The 21,671-nt window shown below is 47.9% G+C and overlaps 1 protein-coding gene across 2 annotated transcripts; it reads left to right on the forward strand.

Moving 5' to 3' along the window:
• Nucleotides 1-533: 533 nt before the first annotated feature.
• On the forward strand, nucleotides 534-15,371 carry LOC133359597 (uncharacterized). Of its 2 annotated transcripts, none has more exons than XM_061578059.1 (4): nucleotides 534-652; nucleotides 9,098-9,412; nucleotides 11,013-11,212; nucleotides 13,059-15,371. In XM_061578059.1, exons 2-4 carry the CDS (start codon nucleotides 9,109-9,111, stop codon nucleotides 13,224-13,226), a joined length of 672 nt encoding a protein of 223 aa, XP_061434043.1. In that variant the 5' UTR covers nucleotides 534-652; nucleotides 9,098-9,108; the 3' UTR covers nucleotides 13,227-15,371. The 2 variants fall into 2 exon arrangements, with proteins under 2 accessions (XP_061434043.1, XP_061434044.1); XM_061578060.1 differs by having other exon boundaries at nucleotides 574-638.
• Nucleotides 15,372-21,671: the final 6,300 nt, after the last annotated feature.

The raw sequence follows: 21,671 nt of genomic DNA on the forward strand, positions 1-21,671 counted from the left end.
TGATGCTGGTTTAGGGGTGGAAGCGTGGGCAGCAGCTTGGTGGAAGATCAAAAATCTCCCAGGGGGTCTTTCACAATTACAGAGGAATCCAATCAGACAACACTCACTCGCTCAATCACTCACTCACCCACTCACTAACCCACTCACTCACTAACCCACTCACTCACACACCCACCTACCCACTCAATGACTCACTTACCGATCCACACAACCACTCACCAACCCACTCACTCACCCACCCAATAACTCACTCACCAACTCACTCACGAACCCATTCACTAACCCACTCACCCACCCACCCACCTACTCACCCATTCACCAACCCACTCACTCACCCACCCACTCACTCACCCACTAAATCAATCACTCACCAACCCACTCACCCACCCACCTACTAAATCAATCACTCACCAACCCACTCACCCATCCACTAACCCACTCACTCACCCATCAATTCACCTAACTCATCCACCCACCCACTCACTAACCCACTCCCCCGCCCAAACACCCACCCACCCCTCCTAACGTCACCTGTGGTAGCAAGCGAAGTGAAAGAGGAAACCAGAATTGTACCGCGTAAAGTCACAAAACGGCGGAAAAGAAAAAACCCAACCCAAGTTCGGAAAGCGTCCACTGAGGTTGCGTTGCCCGTGTGAGTTTCTTAACATTCTGCTGATGTTGTTGATTTTGTTGATATTGTTGATGTTCATTTCCCGTTTTTATGTAACATTTCACACACGCTGGACATGTCTTCGCTAATGCAGGGGAAATGCCTTGGTTGAGCGGTGATATCATTGTGTGTGTGATTAGCCAGGCCGCTTCTGAAAAAGAAGCTACATAGTGGCTCAGTGTACCTTACAACCCTGTACAATTTTCGTGTTTTTATTTCATGTGGACAACATCTTCTATTTCTCTCTCTCACTCTCCTAGCCTCTCCACTGCTAGCCTGTTCTCTCACTCACTCTCCTAGCCTCTCCACTGCTAGCCTGTTCTCTCTCTCACTCTCCTAGCCTCTCCACTGCTAGCCTGTTCTCTCTCTCACTCTCCTAGCCTCTCCACTGCTAGCCTGCTCTCTCTCTCACTCTCCTAGCCTCTCTACTGCTAGCCTGTTCTCTCTCTCACTCTCCTAGCCTCTCCACTGCTAGCCTGCTCCCGTTCACTCTCCTAGCCTCTCTACTGCTAGCCTGTTCTCTCTCTCACTCTCCTAGCCTCTCCACTGCTAGCCTGTTCTCTCTCTCACTCTCCTAGCATCTCCACTGCTAGCCTGTTCTCTCACTCACTCTCCTAGCATCTCCACTGCTAGCCTGCTCTCTCTCTCACTCTCCTAGCCTCTCTACTGCTAGCCTGTTCCCTCTCTCACTCTCCTAGCCTCTCTACTGCTAGCCTGTTCTCTCTCTCACTCTCCTAGCCTCTCTACTGCTAGCCTGTTCTCTCTGTCACTCTCCTAGCCTCTCCGCTGCTAGCCTGCTCTCTCTCTCACTCTCCTAGCCTCTCCACTGCTAGCCTGTTCTCTCTCTCACTCTCCTAGCCTCTCTACTGCTAGCCTGTTCTCTCTCTCACTCTCCTAGCCTCTCTACTGCTAGCCTGTTCTCTCTCTCACTCTCCTAGCATCTCCACTGCTAGCCTGTTCTCTCACTCACTCTCCTAGCATCTCCACTGCTAGCCTGTTCCCTCTCTCACTCTCCTAGCCTCTCTACTGCTAGCCTGTTCTCTCACTCACTCTCCTAGCCTCTCTACTGCTAGCCTGTTCTCTCTCTCTCTCTCTCCTAGCCTCTCTACTGCTAGCCTGCTCTCTCTCTCACTCTCCTAGCCTCTCTACTGCTAGCCTGTTCTCTCTCTCACTCTCCTAGCCTCTCCACTGCTAGCCTGTTCTCTCTCTCACTCTCCTAACCTCTCTACTGCTAGCCTGTTCTCTCTGTCACTCTCCTAGCCTCTCCGCTGCTAGCCTGCTCTCTCTCTCACTCTCCTAGCCTCTCCACTGCTAGCCTGTTCTCTCTCTCACTCTCCTAGCCTCTCTACTGCTAGCCTGTTCCCGTTCACTCTCCTAGCCTCTCCACTGCTAGCCTGCTCTTTCTCTCACTCTCCTAACCTCTCTACTGCTAGCCTGTTCGCTCTCTCACTCTCCTAGCCTCTCTACTGCTAGCCTGTTCTCTCTCTCACTCTCCTAGCCTCTCTACTGCTAGCCTGCTCTTTCTCTCACTCTCCTAGCCTCTCCACTGCTAGCCTGCTCTCTCTCTCACTCTCCTAGCCTCTCCACTGCTAGCCTGTTCTCTCTCTCACCCTCCTGGCCTCTCCACTGCTAGCCTGCTCTCTCTCTCACTCTCCTAGCCTCTCCACTGCTAGCCTGCTCTCTCTCACTCTCCTAGCCTCTACTGCTAGCCTGCTCTCTCTCCACTCTCCTAACCTGCTCTCTCTCTCACTCTCCTAACCTCTCTACTGCTAGCCTGTTCTCTCTCTCACTCTCCTAGCCTCTCTACTGCTAGCCTGCTCTCTCTCTCACTCTCCTAACCTCTCCACTGCTAGCCTGCTCTCTCTCTCACCTCTCCTAGCCTCTCCACTGCTAGCCTGCTCCCGTTCACTCTCCTAGCCTCTCCACTGCTAGCCTGGTCTCTCTCTCACTCTCCTAGCCTCTCTACTGCTAGCCTGTTCTCTCTCTCACTCTCCTAGCCTCTCCACTGCTAGCCTGTTCTCTCTCTCACTCTCCTAGCCTCTCCACTGCTAGCCTGCTCCCGTTCACTCTCCTAGCCTCTCCACTGCTAGCCTGGTCTCTCTCTCACTCTCCTAGCCTCTCTACTGCTAGCCTGTTCTCTCTCTCACTCTCCTAGCCTCTCCACTGCTAGCCTGCTCCCGTACACTCTCCTAGCCTCTCCACTGCTAGCCTGTTCTCTCTCTCTCTCCTAGCCTCTCCACTGCTAGCCTGTTCTCACTCTCCTAGCCTCTCCACTGCTAGCCTGTTCTCACTCTCCTAGCCTCTCCACTGCTAGCCTGTTCTCTCTCTCACTCTCCTAGCCTCTCCACTGCTCGCCTGTTCTCTCTCTCACTCTCCTAGCCTCTCTACTGCTAGCCTGTTCTCTCTCTCACTCTCCTAGCCTCTCTACTGCTAGCCTGCTCTCTCTCTCACTCTCCTAGCCTCTCTACTGCTAGCCTGCTCTCTCTCACTCTCCTAGCCTCTCCACTGCTAGCCTGTTCTCTTTCTCACTCTCCTAGCCTCTCTACTGCTAGCCTGCTCTCTCTCTCACTCTCCTAGCCTCTCCACTGCTAGCCTGTTCTCTTTCTCACTCTCCTAGCCTCTCCACTGCTAGCCTGTTCTCTTTCTCACTCTCCTAGCCTCTCCACTGCTAGCCTGCTCTCTCTCACTCTCCTAACCTCTCCACTGCTAGCCTGTTCTCTCTCGCACTCTCCTAGCCTCTCTACTGCTAGCCTGTTCTCTCTCTCACTCTCCTAGCCTCTCCACTGCTAGCCTGCTCTCTCTCTCACTCTCCTAGCCTCTCCACTGCTAGCCTGTTCTCTTTCTCACTCTCCTAGCCTCTCCACTGCTAGCCTGCTCTCTCTCACTCTCCTAACCTCTCCACTGCTAGCCTGTTCTCTCTCGCACTCTCCTAGCCTCTCTACTGCTAGCCTGTTCTCTCTCTCACTCTCCTAGCCTCTCCACTGCTAGCCTGTTCTCTTTCTCACTCTCCTAGCCTCTCCACTGCTAGCCTGCTCTCTCTCACTCTCCTAACCTCTCCACTGCTAGCCTGTTCTCTCTCTCACTCTCCTAGCCTCTCCGCTGCTAGCCTGCTCTCTCTCTCACTCTCCTAGCCTCTCCACTGCTAGCCTGTTCTCTCTCTCACTCTCCTAGCCTCTCCACTGCTAGCCTGCTCTCTCTCTCACTCTCCTAGCCTCTCTACTGCTAGCCTGTTCCCGTTCACTCTCCTAGCCTCTCCACTGCTAGCCTGTTCTCTTTCTCACTCTCCTAACCTCTCTACTGCTAGCCTGCTCTCTCTCTCACTCTCCTAGCCTCTCTACTGCTAGCCTGCTCTCTCTCTCACTCTCCTAGCCTCTCTACTGCTAGCCTGCTCTCTCTCTCACTCTCCTAGCCTCTCCACTGCTAGCCTGTTCTCTCTCTCACTCTCCTAGCCTCTCTACTGCTAGCCTGCTCTCTCTCTCTCTCTCCTAGCCTCTCTACTGCTAGCCTGCTCTCTCTCTCACTCTCCTAGCCTCTCTACTGCTAGCCTGCTCTCTCTCTCTCTCTCCTAGCCTCTCTACTGCTAGCCTGCTCTCTTTCTCACTCTCCTAGCCTCTCCACTGCTAGCCTGCTCTCTCTCTCACTCTCCTAGCCTCTCTACTGCTAGCCTGCTCTCTCTCTCACTCTCCTAGCCTCTCTACTGCTAGCCTGTTCTCTCTCTCTCTCTCCTAGCCTCTCTACTGCTAGCCTGCTCTCTCTCTCACTCTCCTAGCCTCTCTACTGCTAGCCTGCTCTCTCTCTCACTCTCCTAGCCTCTCTACTGCTAGCCTGCTCTTTCTCTCACTCTCCTAGCCTCTCCACTGCTAGCCTGCTCTTTCTCTCACTCTCCTAGCCTCTCCACTGCTAGCCTGCTCTTTCTCTCACTCTCCTAGCCTCTCTACTGCTAGCCTGTTCTCTCTCTCACTCTCCTAGCATCTCCACTGCTAGCCTGCTCTTTCTCTCACTCTCCTAGCCTCTCCACTGCTAGCCTGCTCTTTCTCTCACTCTCCTAGCCTCTCTACTGCTAGCCTGTTCTCTCTCTCACTCTCCTAGCATCTCCACTGCTAGCCTGTTCTCTCTCTCACTCTCCTAGCCTCTCCACTGCTAGCCTGTTCTCTCTCTCACTCTCCTAGCCTCTCCACTGCTAGCCTGTTCTCGTACACTCTCCTAGCCTCTCCACTGCTAGCCTGTTCTCTCACTCACTCTCCCAGCCTCTCCACTGCTAGCCTGTTCTCTCTCTCATTCTCCTAGCCTCTCCACTGCTAGCCTGTTCTCTCACTCACTCTCCCAGCCTCTCCACTGCTAGCCTGTTCTCTCTCTCATTCTCCTAGCCTCTCCACTGCTAGCCTGTTCTCTCTCTCACTCTCCTAGCCTCTCCACTGCTAGCCTGTTCTCTCTCTCACTCTCCTAGCCTCTCCACTGCTAGCCTGCTCTCTCTCTCACTCTCCTAGCCTCTCCACTGCTAGCCTGTTCTCTCTCTCACTCTCCTAGCCTCTCCACTGCTAGCCTGCTCTCTCTCTCACTCTCCTCGCCTCTCTACTGCTAGCCTATGAATATACACTTTGGTAGCTTCTCTACTGCTAGCCTCTCACTATACACTCTGCTAGCTTCTCTACTGCTAGCCTCTCGCTATGTACTCTGCTAGCTTCTCTACTGCTAGCCTCTCACTATACACTCTGCTAGCTTCTCTACTGCTAGCCTCTCACTATACACTCTGCTAGCTTCTCTACTGCCTCTCACTATACACTCTGCTAGCTTCTCTACTGCTAGCCTCTCACTATACACTCTGCTAGCTTCTCTACTGCTAGCCTCTCACTATACACTCTGCTAGCTTCTCTACTGCTAGCCTCTCACTATACACTCTGCTAGCTTCTCTACTGCCTCTCACTATACACTCTGCTAGCTTCTCTACTGCTAGCCTCTCACTATACACTCTGATAGCTTCTCTACTGCTAGCCTCTCACTATACACTCTGCTAGCTTCTCTACTGCCTCTCACTATACACTCTGCTAGCTTCTCTACTGCTAGCCTCTCACTATACACTCTGCTAGCTTCTCCACTGCTAGCCTCTCACTATACACTCTGCCAGCTTCTCTACTGCTAGCCTCTCACTATACACTCTGCTAGCTTCTCCACTGCTAGCCTCTCACTATACACTCTGCTAGCTTCTCTACTGCTAGCCTCTCACTATACACTCTGCTAGCTTCTCCACTGCTAGCCTCTCACTATACACTCTGCTAGCTTCTCTACTGCTAGCCTCTCACTATACACTCTGCTAGCTTCTCCACTGCTAGCCTCTCACTATACACTCTGCTAGCTTCTCCACTGCTAGCCTCTCACTATACACTCTGCCAGCTTCTCTACTGCTAGCCTCTCACTATACACTCTGCTAGCTTCTCTACTGCTAGCCTCTCACTATACACTCTGCTAGCTTCTCTGCTGCCTCTCACTATACACTCTGCTAGCTTCTCTACTGCTAGCCTCTCACTATGTACTCTGCTAGCTTCTCCACTGCTAGCCTCTCACTAATACACTCTGATAGCTTCTCTACTGCTAGCCTCTTACTATACACTCTGCTAGCTTCTCTACTGCTAGCCTCTCACTATACACTCTGCCAGCTTCTCTACTGTTAGCCTCTCACTATACACTCTGCTAGCTTCTCTACTGCTAGCCTCTCACTATACACTCTGCCAGCTTCTCTGCTGCCTCTCACTATACACTCTGCTAGCTTCTCTACTGCCTCTCACTATACACTCTGCTAGCTTCTCTACTGCTAGCCTCTCACTATGTACTCTGCTAGCTTCTCCACTGCTAGCCTCTCACTAATACACTCTGATAGCTTCTCTACTGCTAGCCTCTTACTATACACTCTGCTAGCTTCTCTACTGCTAGCCTCTCACTATACACTCTGCCAGCTTCTCCACTGCTAGCCTCTCACTATACACTCTGATAGCTTCTCTACTGCTAGCCTCTCACTATACACTCTGCTAGCTTCTCTACTGCTAGCCTCTCACTATACACTCTGCTAGCTTCTCCACTGCTAGCCTCTCACTATACACTCTGCTAGCTTCTCTACTGCTAGCCTCTCACTATACACTCTGATAGCTTCTCTACTGCTAGCCTCTCGCTATGTAATCTGCTAGATTCTCTACTGCTAGCCTCTCGCTATGTAATCTGCTAGATTCTCTACTGCTAACCTCTCGCTATGTACTCTGCTAGCTTCTCTGCTGCTAGTCTTCGCGCACTCACACTTAGGATTCCGCTTCTCTTGACTACTGCCTTAACTTCACCCCAACCAACCCGTCTGCGTTTCTCCGCTCGTCAGATTAAATGCCCTCACTCAATAAGAGACCTCAGGTGACCCTCATGCTTATTGCCTCCATCTGCAGACTCCAAGGCGCCTCCACCGTGTCTGCATTTGCAGCCAGCCAATCACCACTATGCATCTTAATTGTTCGTTTCTCTCTGTTGCTCTTCTTGTCTGCACCTGTTCACCCTGACGTGACCTCACTGTCCGCAGCTCACGCATGCGTGAAGACTGTTTGCAAACCCCTGGGCGCGTTACTCCACTCCAAAATAATAACATAGTTTAGTTTTAGTATGGGTCTCAGTCTCTTTGGGTCTTTGTATCTATATGGGTCTCTATGTATCTCAATGGCTCTCGATGGGTCTCTGTGTCTCTATGGGTCTCTATGTCTATATGGGTCTCTATGTCTATCGTTCTCTGTGTCTTTACATGGGCATCTATGTATATCTAGATTTGAAGTTTTCGTCACTGCAGGGATCCCTACTCTTTGGTTCTTTCGGTAAAGTCACGTAGGTACAAAATAAATTAAATTAAATCACAAAGTTTCGAGCTCAACACAAGCGTCCGTCATCAGGTGGGACAACCACAGCAAGAAACAATTGCTGAAGTGGGCAAGAGAGCTGTTGCAAGCAAGAGGCTATATTGGTAAGAGAGGGGTAAGAGAGGGGGGGGGGGAGCCAAGGAGGAGGACAGAAAGTAGGGAGTGCGTGGGGCAGGAGGAGTGGTGAGCTGCTAGAGCACGGGGGAAGGGAGAACAAAGGGGGGGAAGAAGACGGTAAGGCACAGAGGTCGCAATCGGGTACCCGATACCCGCACCCTACCCGATACCCGGCTACCCGTACCCGACTGGGTACGGGTACTCGTTTCCGACCCTGGTGCGGCCGGGTACGGGTAGGCCATGAGTCACTGGTGAGTAACTGTTTGTCACTCATTTCCCAACGTCTTGTGTTTCTACTCACAATTCAAGTTCCTAGAATCAACCCACCCGCGCCTGCAACATGGCTTCATCCCAGAGGTCGCAATCGGGTACCCGATACCCGTACCCTACCCGTACACGACCGGGTATGGGCAAGGTACGGGTACGGCCGGGTACGGGTACCCGTTTGCGACCCTGGTGCGGCCAGGTACGGGTACGGGTAAGGAATCAAAACCCGTTTGCGACCTCTGGTAAGGCATGGCACACTGCCGGGTGGGGGAGGTGGGGGGTGGGGAAGCAAGCAGGCTGGGAAGGATGTTATTAACCAGGTAAAACAATAACTGCGTTACGTTGTTGCTTCCTTGTCTGCATCCTCAGCTTTCTGCTGCTTCCCAGCCTGCTTACTTCCCCGCCCCCCACCTCCCCCCCGGCAGTGTGCCGTGCCCCCCCCTCCTACTACCGTCTTCTTCTTACAGCTTTCCACACCTCGTGGCCATACTCCTACGCCCCCTTCATTGTTTTGTTAGGAAAAAGAGCCAATCCCTGTTGTTTGGCAGTCTCCTGCACTGAGTAGAGGACTGTCCACCCCTCATGGTGACTGGAGCCAAAGCCAGTCCAGCAGACCTCCTGAATAATACAGAGATCCAGGCGGTACTATTCCAGCTCCCAACAGAGGAGTGGTAGCCTTTCCTCCACAGTGAGCGTTCAAACATTCCGCGTGGCCAGTCACAGCGTTTTTTTGCCATTTGTGGAGGAACCTCGAGGGTAAAGATTCAGTTCCTGGCTCTGCCAAGTGGGGTTTGGCCAGGAGAAGTCGTCGACACTTGTCCCCCCAGAGCCTCTGGCACAAGCTTAGTTCGGTTTTTGCACGTAGTTTAGTGGTGATTGAATTGAAGGTGGAGGGGTTATCAGCCTCTCGCACCCATCCAGAGCACACATTTGGCCGCTGTGATGGCTACAAGTTCCATGACGGGTATAGCCGGTAGGAATTGGCCTTCCCTCCATGGCATTGATCACATCCATCATAGTGTTAGCATTCAACACCACCACAGAGGTAAGGGGTTACTTTTGCCAGAATCTTCCACTATATATGCATGCACACACAGAGAGAAGAGAGACAGAGCAGCACCCCAGTAATTACTGTGGCGTCTCCTCCATTAATCACCAGAGGTTCGAGACATGGACGAGTCAATGGCTGCCAAGCTGATCAGAGGGAAGAGGCCGGAACTGAAGACGTGGATTGGCAGGGACCCCACGTACCTGCTCGACTACTTGGAGAGCAGGGGTTTGATCTCTCGTGAGAAATACAACGAGGCCAAAGACATCAACGGGAAAGTGGAGCGTGCCAACTTTTTGATCAACGAGCTCATCGACAGGGACGAGTGCCTCAAGCTCTGGAGGGCTCTCGAAAGCCTACAGGACCCCTACCCCCAGCTGAAGGAGTGGATCTCAGCCTGTGTGTCGACTACACATCACGCTTGTGGTAAAGCAGTGCAAAACGATACACGGCTGCTGCTTTTATAAAAAAATATATACTAATGATGTTATGGCTTTGTTGTATTTGAAACTCATTGGCCTACAACCAGAGACAGCCTGGTTCATGGCCTTGTCTCTGTACCCATGTTGGACCAGAGAACAACCCTAAAACACCGAGAGTACAATGACAATGCAAACATATATGCTGTGATAATAACATAAACATTTTTGCGTTCATAACTAATTGGCCTACATGAAAGACTTTGTTCATGGCCTCGTCTCTGCCGGATGGTGCAAAGACGAACAGTACAATGACAATGTTAGCAAACACTGCTTTTATAATAATCGTAATAATAATAGTAACACTCATTGTAGTGTTTGGAACTCATTGGCCTCTGCATCAGAGACGGCAGACAGCGCTGCCACAGTCGTGGAACCAAAACTCGGGTACCATCCTTGGTAAGAGGCACACCGGTGCGAACAAAACAAATCTCGTCACACGATTGACTCCCGTCCCCGCATCGAAAAGCCGAATTGTTTTGTGTGGTTTGTTTTGAAGCTTGATAAATACCAAAATAATAATGGATTAAAGTTTAAGAATAGGTGTGATTTATATACACAACCATGTCTGGCAATAATAAAAACAAGAGGTGGTGTTAAAATATAATGCAGACTTTTGGTTCCTTTTGCAAGGAATCATCATGTACTGCATTAACCCACACACACATCATACTTGTGGAAAAACATGCAAACATGCTCTGATAATAATGTATGGCATTGTCTTTGAAACTGATTGGCCTACTACACGAGAGAGCCTTCGTGTGGAGTGACAGACCAGGTAGTTTCCACACAGCGTTATGCAGCCGATGGAAAGATAATGCCGCTCGATTGATTCGGAGTGAGACCACTGCTGTTAAACCAGACCTGGTCATGAGCACACTGCCCAGGTATGGGAAACTCTGCACTCTCTCCACAACTGCCCCATTACCAATTGGGAGTTGCAGGGGTGGAGTGTCTGATGATACAAAATACATAGGAAGGTGCTTAGTATTGGTGGGGCTAAATTGGTGCGGCACAGGCTAGAGAAGAGATGGAGTGATGTGGTACAAGAGAACGTGGAGCTGAGTGGACTTGTCAATTACCGGTACCAGCGGTGTCAAGATCAGCCTCTGTGGAAGAGGCTCATGAAATACGCTGCTACTGAGAAGTTGGAGGCAGTCGTCTTCCAGCAACAACAGAGGGCAGAGGAGCGATGCTCACAACAATGAGCGGAGCGCGGAGCGGCTAAAACAGAGCAAATTTGCACAGTAGGGGGTACAGGTGGTGCATCGGCCAGTCAGCTCAGTCAGTCATCCCATGGCAACTGGGTCTGTCCCGTAACCTCCTGCTAGCGGGCTTTCGACACTTCACGTGACCTCCAAGTACACCTAGCCTTGTACAAGCGCATTGGTGACATCACCGCCAATTAGTGGATATTGTCGGTTGTTGTTGTCGATGTAGTTGCGAAAACCACAACGTTAAGCTGAATTTTTTTTAGCTAAATGCCTCCAGCCGATGCTTCGCAAACTTTTGTGTTTGTGTCTTTTTGTCTCCCTCTCATGAAACAGAAAAATACAGCACCACTCCTGCTGGCGAGGTGGCGACGAAGGAGAAGGCCTTCAGTAGACTGACCGCATGCTCGGACGAGCAACTGTTCGATGGCATACAGAAAAATATAAGGGCGCTGGTCGAGGCTATCCAGGGAGATGTGCAGCCGCTGTTGATAAATCTGTTCGAGAAAGAGATCTTCACACTTGCCGAGATGAATGTGAGCCCATCAAAGATGTTTTATTATATCTCTCTTGTTTTCTTGGTTCTTTCGGTAAAGTCACCTAGAAGGGAAGTAATAAAATAATACAAATGAAAAAAATAATTTAAAAAATAAACAAATATTTAAAAGAACCAAGAAGATGAATCCCTGCAGTCATGAAAGCTTTAAATCGAAATTCAAGGCATATTGTTCTTGGTTCTTTCGGTAAAGTCATGTAGAATGGAAGTAATAAAATAATAAAAATAAAACATAATAAAATAAAATAAATATTATATTATTTTATTATATTATTTTATTATATTATTATATTATTTTATTATATTATTTAATATTATTATATTATTATATTATTTTATTTTATTATGTTTGATTTTCATTATTTTATTACTTCCCTTCTACGTGACTTTACCGAAAGAACCAAGAAGATGGATCCCTGCAGTCACGAAAGCTTTAAATCGAAATCTCTCTTGTTGTTAAAACAGTAAGAATCTCGATAATCCGCGCCTTAGTGGTGGGAATAATTCAAAAGTCGTGGATAATCCCAAGAAATATCAAATTTTCCGCGGATCTCTGTGCCAATTCAATTGTATAAGTTACAAATGAGTTTCTCTGGCCATCGCACAGTTTCATAAAAAATGTAACTCAACAAAATAAATAGAGGCGATCACTTGAATTTCAGAAAGAAGTTCAACATACGTACATACATATGAGTATGAGTCTCTATGGGTCATTGTGGGTTTCTGTGGCTCTACATGAGTCTCTGGATCTCTGTGGGTCTCTGGTTCTATACAAGTCTCTGGATCTTTGTCGGTCCCTATGGGTCTCTTCCTTTCGATATTAGGAAGCCACTAGGGAGCTATGATGCACTTTTATCATCTAGACTAGCTTATATACCCGGTGTTGCCTGGGCCAATTTGTTTTTCAAAACTACTCTTAAAAATGTAACAGCAGTGCGTACCGAATGCAGTGGTACCTGCTATCACTACAGTAGTACATGCCGACTGTATAGCAGTCTTTATCGACTGTAGATCACAAAGTACTCACCTTACAGAGTGGCGTGGTGAGGCCTAGTCCCATGCAGAGCCTCCGGCCTCGCCTAGATTGTCCAGCCGGCCGAGGTGGCACGTTGGCAGGCTGGGGCTGGGCTGCTACCCCTGATCTCCCCGGCCGCTCTGCAGTATATCTACGGCCTATATTGGTAGCATCTAGTGACTGTATAGTAGTAATAACTGCATGCATCGGGGTGGGGGGGACATCACACAGTGAAGAAGTAACGTCAGTGTTTAGTGTATATTTTTGGCATTTTTAACGCGAAAGAAAATGTCCCCCTCACTCCCACCGAAGGCGTGCGACTTGGCATGGGCCGTCCCCCCCACCAAAGGCGCGTGAGTTAATGTGGTGGTGCATGCGTCATAAATAAATACATGATAAGCGCACAAAAATCGCACTAAATCGCTAATTAAACAAATTTAAAGTTGACGGATTGAATAAGGAATAGTGCTTGTTCACCGCGGGGCTTACGGCTTGGTAGATTGACGAACTAATTTCTTAAGAACAGCTGCTTGTTGTTGTTGTATTTAGTTTGTTGTCCTTCCCCCCGGATACCTCCGATTGGCGCGGTTTGGCAAAGTATGGTGGTGCCAAAGAAGTGCAACGTACACGTACGTTTGGTGTGCATATTGAGTGCACTGATGATTTCGATTAAGAATGTGCTCAGCAACAGTGTTTGAAGCTGATAGCTGTGGTGAGTATTATGTCACTCAGTGAAATGGCAAAGACCAGCCTCTGTATTAACAATTACACAGTGCTAATTTAACATTTTAATTTTTTTGTTTATTCACAGGCTGTCTCGACCGCTCAAAAAAATAATGGTGGCTCTGAAGCTGCATCTCAACTGATAACGATGCTGCTCCATAAGGGTGACAGTGTGGCCAGAGAATTCTGGATGGCCCTCTCGAATTTGAAGACAAACTATCCGCGGATGCACAAGATCTTTGAGAATGGAATCTGATCATCGAGCCCGCTGCTTGATGTCTGCAAGACGCCTCTCGGGGATGTTGCGGCTCAAATTTTATAAACAACTAAATTTTTGTTGTTGCTGTTATTTGTTTTGCTGGGTGTAAGCCCACACAATGATAGAAGCTCTGTGTCTCTATGGGTCTCTGTGGGTCTCTATGTGTCTCTATGGGTCTATACAGAAATAAGAAATTAAGGAGAAACATTATCTTTACACTCACAAGAACAGAGCTGCTTAATGTTAAACTTAAAGCTGAGGTCACCCCACCCTTTACCCGAGTGGCTAACGCCTGAGCACGATCTCTGACGAGTCTTCGGATGCTTTCAGATGAGGTCATGCAGAGTGTTACACCTCCCACCAAACTGCTCAAGTGTCCATGAGGGTTTCAAGGGGCCAGCAAACCCTTGAACCCCCTACCTCTCAATTGCTACAGGAAAACAAAGCCAAGACAATCTCCTAACTTCGCCAACACACACACACACGCTGTAGGGACTGAGTCTTTGAGCTGCAGTGAAATGATGATTATGCCGATTATATGTACAGGGACTCCTCTACTAACAAAAATTTAAGTTACGAACTTTCAGAGATACGAACAAACCTGTCCGTATGTCCAGTTGCCTGTTCGGACCGAGGGTCGTAAGGTAAACTGCCGCGCACTAAATGGCGTTGGTGATATCTAATTCTGTAGAACATGAAGAACCATTGGCATCATGATCTACAGCATATTATACAACTTTTAAAGCCATTCCCCATGTTTAGTGTAGATGCCGTACAACATGTTTGGATTCGACAGGATTCAAGTTGGGACTTACGAACAAATCGACTTACGGACAGACAACAGCAGTGCTCTGATTGGACAAAAATTGCCGCGCTCCATCCCGTGGGTGCATATATACACAGTAGAACTCTTCTTAACAAGCACCCCTGTTAACGACTAATCACTTAACGATAGGCATCTATAGAGCCCAATGTGTTCGCTTACCGACCATTCCCCTGTTAACGACTGGCTATTGTAGATACAGGGAAGATTAATTGATGCATTGATTAACCACATTTCTTTTAATGTTACGTGTTTATAATGTCAGTATCTTTAAGCATTAATATCCGGTTTTTTTTATTACAAAGTACGTTTTTTGGGTGAAAAAGGGTAACTTTCGATGCTGTTGGAACGAATTAAGCCTTCAACGTGTCTTTCCTATACTCGCTTAATGACCAAATCAATTAACGCCCGGTTTTGTGGAACAAACTACCATCGTCAAGGGGTTCCACTGTATAACGTCAAACTGCATGCCTATAATAGAGGTTTATTTGGGGTTAGTTTTCCGCCATCTAACCCCAAAATAAAAACCATCATAGGGAATATTGGTCGTGTAAGCGCCTACCTACTACTACGGATAAAACACACGGACTGTTTGTCAAAATTTCGATTTAAAGCTTTCGTGACTGCAGGGATTCATCTTCTTGGTTCTTTCGGTAAAGTCACGTAGAAGGGAAGTAATAAAATAATAAAAATAAAACATAATAAAATCAAATAATTCTCACAGTGAGAATTATTAGATTTTATTATGTTTTATTTTTTTATTACTTCCCTTCTACGTGACTTTACCGAAAGAACCAAGAAGATGTTTGTCAAAATGTTAACGGGTTTAGTCGGAAACGCACAGGGGGCGAGGGTGGTTCGGGTGTGGGGGAGGTTCCTATGTGGAGGACAGAACGTTAACGTAGAAGAGAAACAACTCCCAGCTCTTGGCCAAGACCGCCATTGTGCCACTGTACTGTACGTTTTTACGTTGCATTTTATTTTTTTGTTGTCAATGCATTGTTCCAACGTGGAATTTTTAAAATTATGAATGTTTTTAAATATAATTAAGTACAATTAAAATAGTTATGGGTGTTGTTCATGAATAATTATAATCGATTGAAATTAATGATTACATTTGTATTAATTTGATCGTAACGAATAATTATGCACACAGAATAGTTATCAGGAGCGATTTTGCGTGAGATTATCGTAAAGTAATAGTTTTTACACGGTTTTATGAATTAAAGATCGATTCGTAGATTAAATTTAAACAATGAACAGATGCTCGCATTAACCACAAGTTATCATTATTTAATTAAACTAAAACAATTAAAAGATTCTCGCATTAATCACGAGTTATCATTATTGTCTCTCTCGAGTCAGCGGGTGGTCTGCGCACCAGGCTATATCTACAACTGGAGCACACAGTGGCCACACTGTATGCCCAGGGGCTTGTCACTTGTCAGTGGCTGTCGGAGGGGCCTCGGTTTGCGAGAACCCCGTTGTGTCTCACTCTGGGGAGGCCTCGCGTCTTGCAGGCAGCCTGCACGTGGCAATGATGACGCACTCCCAGCCATCTTCACGCCTCGTACAATGTCAGCCACAGGTTGACTCGGCAATCAACTCTTCCAGCCTATAGCTTGGGCAATTTTTCCGTGCGAATCGATTTTGGGTGTGTAACTCAAACCCCACTACTATACACTACACTACTATACACTAGAGTACTAGAACTTGTACTGTTGGTCTCAGATGGCGACGTGGACGGGGGAACCTGGCAACAACAGCGAGCTGTCTTCTTGGTTCTTTCGGTAAAGGGCTGTCTTTCCGACAGACCTGTTCTTAACACGTAGGCTTTCGCGACCAATGTTATTCATAATCAACGATTTTTGGGTTTAGATCGCGTTTATTTATAAATGTTTCGTAACCCTCCACCACCCGACACGGCCAATCAGTAAAAAATGTGTCACGTTGACAAAGACAAATAGTTCACTGCTTTAGCCCACCGGTGTGCTGAAGCAACAACATTCACAATTTGAGTACGACGTTTCGCTGGTAATTACAACCAGCGAAACGTGATCTAAACCCAAAAATCGTTGATTATGAAGACCTGTTCTTAGGCCTCGGCAAGGCAAGGTAATTTACCCTTTTTACCGGGTAAAAGGGTAAAGGTAAAGGTGTCGACATGCCAAGGGGTAAGGTAAAGGGTAGGGTAAAGGTAGCTCGGAAGAATTACCCGGTAGGGTAAAGGTAGCGCGAAGTATTACCCGGTAAATACGGTACCTTGTTTACCGCTAAAAGCTCCGTGGCGCAGTCCGTGGCCTCCATTTAATAAGTAATGTTAAAACAAACTTCATTAAAAACACGCTTTTATGAAATGTACGAGTAATGACAGAACTCTACGACTCCAGAAAGTGGCCCTGAAGCTTGCCACAACGTAAAGGGGCCGTGGTGATTTACAGCCAACGTCAGTTGAGCGTGGACAATTAGACCCGAGCCGAAACATAACATCAAAAAAAGGATTTTATGATTGAATATAGTGTTGTCATCAGTATGACATAAGTATACCAAGTTTGCAGTCGATATCACATTAGGAAGTGGGTAAAAATTTAGTTACAAGATTTGAGGATACAACAACGACGACAACAACAACGACAATGACGACAACAACAACGACAACAATAACAACAACAAGCGTGTAAAATTGGAATCATCGAGAGTATTCTATATGAATGAAGCAGTCTACCTATCATTTACCGTTATAAACCTTGTTCATGTGTAGTAGTTCCCTAGTAATTACCCTGTAATTGGGTCATTTGTATGGGGTAAGGGTAAAAGGTAAGCTCGTTGCTTTTTACCTTTTACCTTACCTGCTAAAGGGTACAAAGGTAGGGTAGAGTGATTGTATTGTGGTAAGGTAAAAGCTAGGGTAAAAAAAGGCTTGTTGTTTTTACCTTTTAACTTTTACCTTACCTTGCCGAGGCCTACCTGTTCTTCACCTGAGGACGGCTGCTTGCGTTGTGGCCGAAACGTCGTGAGAATTGTATTTTATAATGCTTTATTTTTTATTATTTTATGATTTCCCTTCTACGTGATGACTTTACCGAAAGAACCAAGAAGATGAATCCCTGCAGTCACGAAAGCTTTAAATCTATATAATAATAATTTTGTCGCTTTATAATGTAAACAAATCACTTAACCACATAACTATTTGTCTTTATTATCATACCAGGCCAAGCTAACTAAGTTATTAACTTATTAGTACATTACAGTACCGCACATTCCTGCTATTTACCTCACAACAAAGTGAAATTTTAACAAAATATTATAACTATTTTACTCGCTTTACAATGTAAACAAAACACTTAATACAACAACTATTGTTTTTAAACTAAATTTTTTTCTTTTATTTTAAACAAACATTGATTATACTTTATTGTTTTATTTTTATTATTTTAACACGTTCCTTCGGAGTGGGCAGGTAGGAACATGGTTGGACAGCGCATTCGTGCACGACAGCCAGACAACTCATACCTGGTGGGCAGTGTGGAAGCTGTTACTACCTGTATAAGTATAGTGTATCGTGTCGTGTATAGTGTAGTGTGTAGGTTAAACGTTGAGTTTTATAAGGGCACCACGGGGTGACCCACCCAGCCCCCTCCACTTGCTTAGGCCCCTCCCATTACCCCCCTCCCTTAGGCCCCTCCCCTGACCAACCCCCCATATCCTTAGGCTCCTCCACCTGACCCCCCCTCCCTTAGGCCCCTCCTCTGAACCCCCCCCCCTCAGGCCCCTTTCATGACTCCCCCCTTCCTTAGGCCCCTCCCCTGACCCTCCTCCCTTAGGCACCTCCCCTCTCCGTACCCGGCAGTAGGTCTCCACCAATCAAAGAGCTGTGTGTATTATATATTTATTTATGCACGACAGACAGTCAGACAGACAGACAATTAATCCCTGGTGGGCAGTGTGGAACATTGTTCCTACCTGTATTATTTCCCTTCTACGTGACTTTACCGAAAGAACCAAGAAGATGAATCCCTGCAGTCACGAAAGCTTTAAATCGAAATTTAACAGCGAGCTGGTTTTAGTGGTCACCACGGAATGCCACGGTTCAGCCGGCATTGAACCTGATAGGTGGAGGGGGACGTTGCAGCCGCGGTCCCGGCGTGTTGTCGCAGACGGAGAGAGGTGCCGAAGCGGACAAGGGACTGGAGGCCACGCGCGGAGGAGGATCATCTGCTATGGAGGGCCTCGCTTACCTGCTTCCGTTGCGGCCAGCCGGGGCACTTCATGCGGGGATGCCAGAGTCTGCATCGGGCCCCGACGACGTCTCCGGTGTCCCCAGCTCCATCGACGACTGCTCCCCATCCCCAACAGGCGAGTCATGACATATCAGACACTGGGCCCGTGTAACAATCTCAGGCATCTAGGCTTACAGAAGTCATCGCCACCTCGCATCGCACTCATTTTGCCGCCGGGTGGCAAGCAGAGGTCGCAAAAGGGGTTTGATTCCTTACCCGTATCCGTACCCGGCCGCACCAGGGTCGCAAATGGATACCCGTACCCGTACCCGGCCGTACCCGTACCCTACCCGTACCCGGCCGGGTACGGGTAGGGTACGGGTATCGGGTACCCTATTGCGACCTCTGGGATGAAGCCATGTTGCAGGCGCGGGTGGGTTGATTCTAGGAACTTGAATTGTGAGAAGAGACAAGACGTTGGGAAATGAGTGACAAACGGTTACTCACCAGTGACTCACGGCCTACCCGTACCCGGCCGCACCAGGGTCGCAAACGGGTACCCTTACCCGGCCGAGTACGGGTAGCCGGGTATCGGGTAGGGTACAGGTATCGGGTACCTGGTTGCGACCTCTGGTGGCAAGGCTTATTTAGACAGGGGTGGCCTAGGTCCGGGACACTGTGGAGGAAGTTAGCGCATCGGGTGATCGCTTCCACTGCAGGGGCCTCGGCGGTTTCGGGTTCTGTTCAGGAAAATGAGGTGCGTGTGTTGGTTGATGCGGGTGCTTCCGCTACCATTACATCGGACGTGATTTTTGACCTGTTACCGATCAGGGACTGACTTGTTCGGCCAGTACTGGATGCGTGCATTGCGGCAAATGGTGGTAGTATGGGGATTATAGGGCAAGTAGATGCCCGCGTCGAGATTGGCAAAATTGCAGTTGTTGGGCCGGTACTGATCTCGTGGACGCTGGTGGTGCCCTGCCTTTTAGGCACGAATTTCTTAAGCAAAATGCCCCTTAAGATCCTCATTGATCAGGGCTGTGTGGAGATGCCGTCGGGCCAGAAACTATTTTTTTTGCGGTCGCCACACAGGAGTACGGTCGCTAATGTCACGGTCCAGGCTCTTGCCAAGGAAGATTATTGCTTGTGTTGCGATCGAAACGTCGTGATGTATAATTTTTTTATATTTAAGTGACTTTACCGAAAGAGCAAAAGGGTAGGAAGTCCTGCAGTCACGAAAGCTTTAAATCAAGATTTTGCCAAGGACTCAGTGCAAATCCCACCAGGGTCACGGATGTTGGTACCGCTGCGCTATCACAAGTGGTTACAGGTAGCGGATGCTGAATCGGGCGTTTTGTTGACTCCGTGGAATGCGGTGACTCGGAGATTCGCACTGGTTGGCGCACAGACAGTCATCCTCTTTGGTTCTTTCGGTAAAGTGACGTATAAAGAGAAAATAATAAATTAAATACTAGCATACGACGTTTCGATTGCAACACAAGCAATCATCATCAGGTATAAATGAAATAGAAACACAAATCTAGTATACTTAGAAATGTAATGTAATACAACAGAGAGTTGGATAACATAACAGTCAACACCCTACCTGGTTGATTACGTTCTTCCTGAGAATGCTAAATTTGAGAGAGAGATAAAACACAGAACCAGAGACATATAGACAGACATATGTCTCTACTTATCTGTCTCTACGCTTTGCGATTTGCCAGAATAGTGAAGCAATCCACCTGCTTCCAGTCTTAAATAGAGCAGGACGACGTCATCACCTAAATAGACAAGCTTCTTGTGATGGGGGACTTCAACGCAAGAGTCGGTCACAACCATGACCCCTGGAGGAGCGTCCTTGGGAATTGGCAACTGCGACGGTGATGACCTTATGCTACTGGAGCTCTGTGCAAGACACAACCTCTGCATAACAAGCGCATTGTTCAAACAAAAAGCCAAGATATATGAAACCACGTGGAGACACCTCCGCGAACGGTCAGCCACCAAATGTCTCCCCCGGTGGACGTTCTATGCTCGCTCGGCCCCGCCCCTAATTGGCCAGTGCCCTCCACTCCAACTATGGCACGTGCCTTCAATTATCTCAACGTGGACATTTCTCATTCAATTAGGTTTTCTTAACGTGAATACTTTTACAATACATCTTTACAGTATTTTACAGTGGTGTACAGTAGTATACAGTAGTGTAAAGTGTTGCATAGTGTATAGTAGTGTAGTGTATAGTAGTGTATATAGTAGAGTAGTGTATAGTGGTGTAGTGTATAGTGATGCATTGTATAGTGGTCCCTTGTATAGTATTATATAGTAGTGCATAGCGTATAGTCGTGCAAAGTGTATGTGTAGTGACATCACTGGATGTCAACTTGCTGGGTGCAGTGCCGGCCCGAGAGGGGCACGGCGTGCGGTGTAGCGACGTCGTGGATACCACACTGGTGTGGGTGTAGTACCGGCCCTAGAGGGGCCCTGTGAGCGCTGAATGATAGCGCTAGATGGCACCACACTTGGCGTGCAGTACCAACCCTACAGGACAGGGTGTGTGGGTGCGGGTCGAAGGATGATGTTGTTCGAGGCCATGGCACTCTGGTTGACCCCGGAGGACACGTGACCAGTTAAGTCTACAAAGGGGCCCTCAGAGGGGGCTAGGGGTGGTCAATATGGTTGGGACCCAGATCCTTTCCGAGGATTCTAGAAGGTGGGCATGGCCAATGGCGGAGCCGGCTAGGCTGCAGAGAAACCAACCCTGGTCCTGAGAGGGACCAGGGTTGTTGTTTGTCCTGGAAGAAACCCTTAGTCTACGTTCTCCGTTCAACGAGTCTCCAACACGTGGACCCGGACCGAAGCTGTTGGTCCCGATCCATAGTAGCAGTTACGTTGTAACTAGTGTAGTTAGCCTGGTCGTCACCACCATAGGTTGTTATTCTGTTAAGGGAAAAGTTATCCCGTGTGTTGGAACTGAATAAATGAGTTGCCTCCAAGTCTACGTCTGCGATTCAGTTGAACCCATTACACCTATATGGAGAAAGCTTGGCAGTGGCTGGAAGATGGAAAAGCATTGCACACGTATGCATTGTTTTTGATTGAATATTGGAACGCCATGTAAGACATAGAGTACATTGATGAAATGGATAATCCCACGAACATACGAGTGATCATCTCAAAGCTTCCGTATGAGATGAGAGAGAAGTGGAGAGGGAAGGCCTTCAATTTTCAAGAACGTATTTAAAATAAATCAAAGTGTTGTTGTTGTTGTTGAAGAACACACATGTGAAGAGAAGCAGTCACATCTACAGATTATATCACATTCTGCAAGATTAAATAATGAGAGTAGGTGTACGGCTGAACAAATCTGCACGCAGACGGAGGAAAGTTCAATACATC

This window comes from Lethenteron reissneri, chromosome 65, assembly GCF_015708825.2.
Source record: "Lethenteron reissneri isolate LAM-NWPU_2019-01 chromosome 65, ASM1570882v1, whole genome shotgun sequence".
Classification (NCBI taxonomy): domain Eukaryota; kingdom Metazoa; phylum Chordata; class Hyperoartia; order Petromyzontiformes; family Petromyzontidae; genus Lethenteron; species Lethenteron reissneri.

Coding starts and splice junctions, on each gene's coding strand:
- LOC133359597 (XM_061578059.1), top strand. CDS start 9,109: ATGGACGAGTCAATGGCTGCCAAGCTGATCAGAGGGAAGAGGCCGGAA. Junction 9,413..11,012: donor GACTACACATCACGCTTGTG/GTAAAGCAGTGC, acceptor CTCATGAAACAG/AAAAATACAGCACCACTCCT. Junction 11,213..13,058: donor TCACACTTGCCGAGATGAAT/GTGAGCCCATCA, acceptor GTTTATTCACAG/GCTGTCTCGACCGCTCAAAA.